At 39.3% G+C, this 8686-nt stretch overlaps 1 protein-coding gene across 3 annotated transcripts; it reads left to right on the top strand.

Moving 5' to 3' along the window:
* Positions 1 to 276: 276 nt before the first annotated feature.
* LOC149532540 (putative glycerol-3-phosphate transporter 1) lies at positions 277 to 5557 on the top strand. Of its 3 annotated transcripts, none has more exons than XM_089807755.1 (4): positions 277 to 588; positions 929 to 2845; positions 4110 to 4655; positions 4834 to 5557. In XM_089807755.1, the coding sequence occupies exons 2-4, from the start codon at positions 1717 to 1719 to the stop codon at positions 4869 to 4871; spliced, it is 1713 nt and encodes a 570-aa protein (XP_089663881.1). In that variant the 5' UTR covers positions 277 to 588; positions 929 to 1716; the 3' UTR covers positions 4872 to 5557. The 3 variants fall into 3 exon arrangements, with proteins under 3 accessions (XP_089663881.1, XP_089663880.1, XP_089663879.1); XM_089807754.1 differs by having other exon boundaries at positions 875 to 2845; XM_089807753.1 differs by having other exon boundaries at positions 407 to 588; positions 816 to 2845.
* The last annotated feature ends 3129 nt before the right edge of the window (positions 5558 to 8686 follow it).

The raw sequence follows: 8686 nt of genomic DNA, 5'->3' as shown, positions 1-8686 counted from the left end.
ATGCAAATAATGCCCAATAGCGAATCCCTAACAATTAGGGAGACAAGAATTGAAGAGCCGCCATTATTTAAGAGAATAATCAAAGACCCAATCTGGCCTAGTGTCACGCTTCCAAAGACACAAAATCCCGTTGGAACGGAAAAGCCCAGATGCTCCGTTAACCGGATCTCTCAATCCTGTGGGAGGCTGAATCTTTTGACAAAGGCATATACGATTATGCTAAGGGCATATTCTCATAGCGCTCTATGTAGGCCGAAAGAGAGTAGTGACAATATGAGAGAAAAACCACTAGTTTGGGGGGCAGGCAGCAGAAACCACCCATAAATTTCCAGGCGGAGAAAATAGGATAAAGAATGGGGGGCCCGGCAGATGTAATATACTCATGGAATATACTGGAGATGCCCTCATGGAGGCCCGCAGAAATGGAATGGAATGCCGCATGCCGCTCATGAGTAGTGAGCGTTACAAATAACAGGCGGGTGGCCATGAATGAAACGGAATATATCAGATATACCTCTTGCAGGCGACCCAATTGTCTTTGCCATTCGCCGCCGAGAGATTGCTTGCGTATTTTCTGCATTTCAATCTGTACGCTCTCTGAACTTTGACTGAATTTCTCTTTCCTCGCACTTTAAACTGCATTAAATTCGCGCATTTGCCATGTTTCAATTCTTTTCTTGGGGGTGTTAGAATAATCTGAAAGTGTGCCGTGAATGCATCGCTGTGAAAATTTTAGTTTTGTTAGTTTTTCAATTGGAAACTGATTGGTTTTGGAAGTTACGGGCTTATTTGGATGCATTTGATTGGGCTTGTAGGAAAAGGAGCTATGGCTCTTGATTGCTGAGTGATTTTTTCTGTTTTCTGAAAAGGATAGGGATTGGTTTTAGAAGATACGGATTTATTTGGATGCAACTGATTGGGCTTGTAGGGGAAGAAAAGAAAAAGAGCTCTGCATCGTGTCCGTGAAGGAAAGACTGTTCAATACACTCTTCTGCATAGCTTTTTAAAAGAGGCCCGGATGAGATAAGTGGAGATTCTTAACGTGTTCCTTATTGAGAAATTTGGTTCTTGGGCCTAATTTTTTTGGTGTGGTTGTTCAACTGCTGAAAGCTCTTCTTTTGTCAACCATATTGGTGGACTCTGTTTTGGAATATTAGTGATTGATCTGTTTTGATGTGGAAAGTGGAAAGATTGTGAACATGGTGTAATATATTTGGCTGAAGTTCTGGTGATTTGAGATCGTTGTGGGTAAATTTGAGGGATTTTGGAAAATAGTAGAGATTGCAGCGGACTTTGATTCTATATTATTTTTTATGTCGGGGTGAGATTTTGGGGATTTGTTAGATTATTTTGGGGATTTGTTAGATGTTTAGCCAGGTTCCGATAATGTTTGTGCTGCTGAGAAGCGTAAAGATGTATCAAATTGAAAATTTTAATAGAGATGTGGGTTTTGACATAAGTTTTGGAGAAAGTGAATTGAGGGAACGGCCTCTGTTTAGGATTTGAGATGCACAGAAAAGCGTGTTCCTCATTCAATTTTATCCGTGGCGATCTTAATTTTCCATCGCCGATTTCTCTTCTAGCGGTGCGAAGGTAGTCTTTATAATATTCTCTCAGGCGGACGATTTTACGTTTGATTTTCTTGATACTCTGTGTCCTCTTTTCTTACACAATTTCTCTGCATAAAAAGAATTTGGGAATATTTTTAGCTTAGCCATGGGTTCAGAAAGGAAGGAAAGACCTAGGAGGCCTCCGCCCGGTGTTGAGCTTATTAGAAGGCTAAGCGGAAAGGATTTTAGCCGTCGCACATACAGAACTTCTGTACTTATTATAACCTTCATAGCATATGCAAGTTATCACGCTTCTCGCAAGCCTAGTAGCATAGTGAAGAGTGTATTGGATCCAGACAGCAGCATAAACATTGTCAATACCCCGAGTAGTGATCCGGGCTTTTCATGGCTTGAAAATTGGGTATTTACGAGAAACCATAATAAGACCCATTCAAGTACAGGATGGGCACCCTTCAATGAAAAGGGTGGAACAGCGTTGCTTGGAGAAATTGATGTGGCATTTCTTTCTGTATATTCTTTGGGCATGTACTTTTCAGGACATATAGGTGACCGGATGGATCTCCGTGTATTTTTAACAATTGGAATGGTGGGCAGTGGCATCTTTGTGGCCCTCTTTGGTATGGGGTATTGGTGGAATATACACAATTTTTACTTCTTTCTAGTGATGCAAATGGTGGCCGGGCTATTTCAGGCCACTGGATGGCCTTCTGTTGTTGCAGTTGTTGGAAATTGGTTTGGAAAACGGAAAAGGGGTTTAATAATGGGTATATGGAATGCCCATACTTCTGTTGGAAATATCTGCGGTTCCCTGATTGCAACTAGTGTTTTACAGTATGGGTGGGGGTGGTCATTTGTTCTTCCAGGGGCTGTAATTGCATTTGCAGGCATTATAGTATTCATGTTCTTGGTTGTCAATCCTAAGGATGTTGGGTATGATTCTCCGTATGAGGCAAAGGAGAATGAAAATCTGCAATCTACAAGAGATGAGGAAGCAGGGCTATCCTCAGATGAAAAGGTCACTGGGGTTGGCGAAGGTTTTGATACTGGTGAAGAATGCAAAGTTTTAGATCATCCGCATGGGACAATTTTGCATGAATCTAATAGGGTTGCCTCAACTGTATCAAATGGGGATGCTTCGGCTGATTCTCGTGCAGTTGGATTCATTGAAGCGTGGATGATACCTGGAGTGGCTTCATTTGCACTCTGTCTATTTTTTTCAAAGCTTGTAGCCTACACATTTCTATACTGGTTGCCATTTTACATAAGCCATACAGGTAAACGGTACTTCTTTTTCTCAGATTTCCAGAGTTGAAAGATTATTTCCTCTTTTAATGGTTAAAATCAGTTAGCTAAGAGCTTGTAGCATAAACAATTCAGTGGCTGAATTCTCCAGCAGGGTATGTACTCTGTAATAGGGAAGAGGCATATCATGTAGCTAAAGACTAGGCCATCTTGGTGACATGGAGGATTATACCTCATCGTTGCATGAGGGAATCATTCAAGCAGGAAATCATCAGAGACCTGCTAACTGTTTAAAATGTGGAGCGTCTAGTATTAGCGATGTTTGATACACAGATGAATTCTTGTGCTTAAACTTTTGTGGACCTTATCCGTGCAGCCACCTTTTATGTAGAATAACTTGCCTTCATATGTCAAGCTTGCTAAAATTGCATGTAACTCCCAGTTTTATATCTTTCCTATTTCAGTTTCTCTGAAGCGATCCCCACTTTCCCTTCTTGTTCCCTTCCCATAGTTCTCGTATGCCTACCCTTGAGTATTAGCATATTCCAGCTTCTGTTTTCCATCAAGATCCAGGACCATCACACTCTCTCTTGGTGTTGTTCTCCCCTCCTATTTGACAATACTCCAATCAGAGGGCAAACCCTTTTGTCATGTATGTGACATTTTGATGCTCAGATGAATTTGAGTCACTAAGCTTCTCCTATACTCTATCTGTACAGCCATTAGTTTGGTACAATAACTTGCCCTGCATATGCCAGGCTTACTAAAATTGTTTGCAACTCCCAGTTTTAGATTTGTGCAACTACAATTTTTCCGATCTCCTCTCTCCCCTTGTTGCTTCCTACCTGTAATTCTCACATGCCGCCCCCTCAGTATTTGTATATTCCAGCTTCTGCTCATCATTGAGTCCCAGGGCCCTCACGTTGTCTCTTGGCACTGTTCTCCCCTACTCTCTGCCAGTACCCAAATCAGGTGGGGCGAATCCCCTTACCATGTATATGATGTTGAGACTGTAAAACTTCACTGTTTTCTGGGTGGAGGTGATTCCCCTATTAGTAGGGGTAATCCTAGGGTGTGTATCCATTGACTCTGCACTTTCTTATAAGCACGGGCTAACATTTGAGCTCCAAGACTCTTATCAACTTAAAATTAGATTACAAGGTCAAACTTTCCCTTTGATGGACCATGTATGACTAGATATCTATCTCTGAACAACTTTAGCATTACAATTAACCATTATCATAACAATTATTTGCAATCTTACTGATCTGTTCTTATTCTTGTTTAATACTTCAGCTATTGGAGGTACATATGTTTCTGTAAAGTCAGCTGGAAACTTTTCGACATTATTTGATCTTGGAGGAGTAGTGGGTGGAATCCTTGCTGGCCATATTTCAGATAGGCTTGATGCTCGGGCCATTACTGCAGCTAGTTTCATGTACTGTGCAATTCCTGCTCTCTATTGTTATCGGGCTTATGGGAGTATTTCAATGCCAGTGAATATTGCATTAATGATGATTGCTGGGTTGTTTGTGAATGGACCTTATGCTCTCATTACAACAGCCGTTTCGGCTGACCTTGGTACTCACAGCTCACTCAGGGGTAATTCCAGAGCTCTGGCAACTGTCACTGCTATAATTGATGGTACGGGTTCTGTTGGGGCCGCATTGGGACCCCTTTTGACAGGCTTTATTTCTTCTGGAGGATGGAACAATGTCTTTATCATGCTCATGATTGCAGCTTTAGTTTCTGGTCTTCTTTTGACCCGCTTGGTTATTGATGAAGTCAAGGAGAAAGTTCGCAAGGCAAAAGCTGAAATGTCAAGACATCAAGATGTTGCAGGTAATACAAAATCTTGTAGATCCACATGTTGCTTTCTTTTAAGACTTTTATACCATGTGAAATAGGGCTCGGGGAGACTCTTGCAAGCTTTTCTTCTTATTGTGTAAACTGTTTTCAGAGGTCAGATTTCTACAATACACAAATATAACATTGTGAAATACACTTCTCTGTAATACAGATAATATTAATCAGCCACTGCTACGAGAGAGGCTCTGAAATCTTTTAGTACTCGAGGGAAAGGTGCTCAGATGGTGTGCCATGATTTGGCCAACTCAAACAGTGGTCTTCGCCCTCGTTGATTATTCACAATGCGAAGGTGCTCAAATGAACTGTCGTCAACCCCTCGTTTTTAACTGACAATACAGTGGAAATACTTTCTTTGGTTATTTCTGTGCATATATTTTGCAGAAATCTAGTAATGCCATATTTTTCTGGGAAATATCAAACATGAGGGAGAGCTTGATTGTACTATGTTGGGGACTACATGTTTGTCTCATCATATGTACGTTAAGCAGAAGTTGTCATGGATATATATTACATGATCTTCTGTATTCATTTGTAAAGTATTCACAATTTTAGGAGCACCACGTTTGTAGCATTGTTCTCTGTTTTCTATTGCCTAAGCTCAAAGTGCTAAAACAACACTGGACCCTATAACTCCACTTGGGAAGGATTTTGCAGTGAGTCATCTTGGCTTGAAGAAAGGATGTACTTCATAAAAGGCAGTAGCTAATGAATTTTATTTTTATTACTTGGAATCACTACCAGTTGCACAGCTGGATGCAGGTTTTATCTGTCTAGCTTTGTAAGCTGAATCTAAACCAGCACTTTTTGCTTAGTAGGGTCTAGGTTTTCTATTTAATTGACATTTTATGATTGGAAATGGAATTAATATTGGCTCCTCCTTCTGAGTGGACTGAGCAAGTTGTTTCTCATGACATTCCATTCTTCTGTCTAGGACATTTTTTTTTTATTGTATGATCCTCAAAATATTCAGGACATCAAATCGGAAAGATGATATGCCCCGATGGTGTGAGCTTTGCACATGCAGGATGTGTCAGAAACTATCTAATATTATAATAGCATCATGAAATTCTAGGAGATAATACAACAAAAGGAAGATCAATTGCAGCATGGTGTAAGCTTTGCACATCCAAGATGTGTCAGAAATTATCTAACATTATAACGGTATGTTTAAATTCTAGCCTCTAGGAGGTGATACAATGAAAAGAAGATCAATCATGGTTTGTGGAAGGTAACATATGTAGTAAAATTAATCAGGTCTGTACTACAGGAGTGCAAGAAATATACTTTTCGTGTCATATTTAGCAAAAGTGAGTTTAGGAATGATTGGCAAGAGTGTTGAAGCTATCATCAGCCTGCCTTTCTGCTGTTGGTTAGGCCACAAACTAAGATGCAGGGCAATTGCTGAGAACACAGCACAACAAAATCTACCAGTTGAACTTCCTACACGTTCTCAGCGATTTGCTAGAAAAGGTTTAGGAGACAAGAAAGTTGTTTTTTCACCTCAATTAATTATTTTCCCTCCTATTGCAAATAAGTTATTTGGAAATCATGGTAATTGTTATAAATTTAAATTTAGTTTCAGCTTACAGTTTCACTGACAGCCAAGCTTTTGCTTTCAGTGGAGTTACCTTCTTCCTTTGAGTCTAGCTAGTGCCCTTCTTGTTTGCTGGTGGTAGACTAGAATTTGACTTATCAATTATGTGATGTAACTTAGAGGTGGGTTTCATGAACCGGGCATTTACAGTTGGGCTTTGTCTAAGTGTCAAAAACCCAATTAGAGATACAAATTGAAAACATTTATTTCCAAATGAGATCTTTGAAACTGATAGGCCTCAATGTATGTGAATTTAAACTTCCTTGATTCCAAAAGAGGGACCTGTTATGGTGTGTTAATCCACTAGCATCTATCTGACCAACAGTTCCTTCATGATCAAGTCTCATCTTGCAGATGACAAGCTCCCTTTCCTACACAACCAATGCTCTGCTAGGCACTAACTCTATGGAAGTGCTTTGTTTGTGTTGTACTACTACCTTAGGATCCAATTTCCTGGCACATAAGACGAAATGTTCCTAACAAAGCCCTTTCCTGAGTACATGTCCTCCATAGAATCTGCAAAGAGGACACATATCAAACACACGGTGTTTATCAATAATGCCTTGGGCTTCCCTTTGTTGAGGAGTTTTTTTGAATGGCACGTGAACAGTTTTCTAATCAACCCAAATGCAAAGTTGTGCAATGTTGTGAGATGCTTACCTCCTTTGCTAGTAGAGTGTAGGCAGCCACCAAAATATTCCTTGCTGCTTAAGCAATCATGGGAAGGAGAACTTACATCAAAGAATAATTTTGCAATAGGTGGAGACGAAGAAATAGATAAAGGTGATAATTTAACATGGGGAATGTTTCTGAAGGCACATGATGATTAATATGTGCAGCGGAAATTGCTTCAACAAAGAAAGACCTAGTTCCATGCTTTATTGGCAAAACTAGGCATCTGAGATTCAAAGAAACATCAAGTTTTGAAATGTAGTAGTTTTCTGTATAGATATATTCAAACAAGAGACACCCTTCCTAAATGTAGAAATGCTTGGAAATTTATATATATATATATTTACCATAAAAGTTGAGGAAAATTTCAAGCAAAGGTGGAAGAGGGATCACTTTGCAAATAACAAACTCAATGGTGAAAGTAGCAACAAGTTTAAAGGAAAACAAGCCACTAGTAAACCCTCTTCTCAATCATCAGCATGGAACATGAAGGCAAGATAAACACATAAGGAAACAAGTATGTGGTGTGAAATATACAAAAGTTTTAGGCATAGTAGAACGGATTGTAGGGTGGTTATAACATTGATGAAGAAAACACATGAAGTGTTGCCTACAAACCCCTTTGAACAAAAAGATGGAGAAGGGATTTTTGAAGTAGACCCTTATGCCATTGTTGACACTACAAATTGTATGCATTGATAAGATGAAGAGTGCTTATTTCATTTATAGATATGGGTGAAGTACGAGACTCCATACTTCATAGTGGAAGTTAGTGTATGCTTATTTCGTTCACAAATGTGGGTGAAATACAAAGCTTTGTACTTCATGCTAGAAGTCATATTACAAGATTGAATTTGAAGACTAGCCCTAGCCCATAGTCATATTCCATGGGATTGGTGAGTCAAGGGTGAGATATACAAGTAAGAAAACCTTCATTGATGCTAATCTTATTCAAACAAAGACCAATATAAAATTTAGGATGCATGTGTTCTGATGTTTGGGTAAACATGCATATATCAATATAATGTTATATGTGAGTCAAGACCAAGCAATTTTATTGTCAAATGGGTGATTGAAAGTATCAAATTCCTAAGGTAAGTCCTTCAAAATTTGCCTTCTTAACTAGTGTCGAATAATGTAGACATTTGATTGCTCAGAGTGGATCTTATGTGTGATTAATTATATGACAAAGACAAATATAGTCACATGTAACAATAATACTAAAGTAGCACATTGTTCTCTTGTGCGATGTAAAGGCTTTCTTCCTTTCAAGATGCATCACAGGTTGATGATGACTCATCACTTGATGAAGATTTTCCAACAAATCTAGATGATACTTTTATTGCAAATTTGACCTCTACAATCCCTATGAATATTTAACCTTTTTTTTTGCTAGTGTAACCCCCTCTGGGCATGGGAACCTTTCTTTGTATGTCGCGCCCCTCCTCCAGTGTTTGGTTGATGATGTACAACTTTCTCAACACTTTGTCCCTTGCGCTGGCAACATTTTAAATAGCCCCTATGGCGGTGATCCTAGTGATAGTATAGCCAAGATAGTGGGTTTGTGATGTAGGAAAAATCATTCTAGAGCCTCTCATCTTCCCTATGTTGTGGGCAAGTTGTTTAACCACCCCTCAAGTGGACTAGTAGCTCTTCTAATAGTATGACATTTATGGTCTATCCTTGTACTAGCCAACACTTTTATTATTAGTGTGTTAATTTGTATTGACGCGTATGA

This window comes from Cupressus sempervirens, chromosome 10, assembly GCF_028749045.1.
Source record: "Cupressus sempervirens isolate cs-2001-9-10 chromosome 10, ASM2874904v1, whole genome shotgun sequence".
Classification (NCBI taxonomy): Eukaryota; Viridiplantae; Streptophyta; class Pinopsida; order Cupressales; family Cupressaceae; genus Cupressus; species Cupressus sempervirens.
This window is presented reverse-complemented; position numbering and strand designations above follow the sequence as displayed.

Coding starts and splice junctions, on each gene's coding strand:
- LOC149532540 (XM_089807755.1), top strand. CDS start 1,717: ATGGGTTCAGAAAGGAAGGAAAGACCTAGGAGGCCTCCGCCCGGTGTT. Junction 2,846..4,109: donor ATTTTACATAAGCCATACAG/GTAAACGGTACT, acceptor TTAATACTTCAG/CTATTGGAGGTACATATGTT. Junction 4,656..4,833: donor AAGACATCAAGATGTTGCAG/GTAATACAAAAT, acceptor TCTGTAATACAG/ATAATATTAATCAGCCACTG.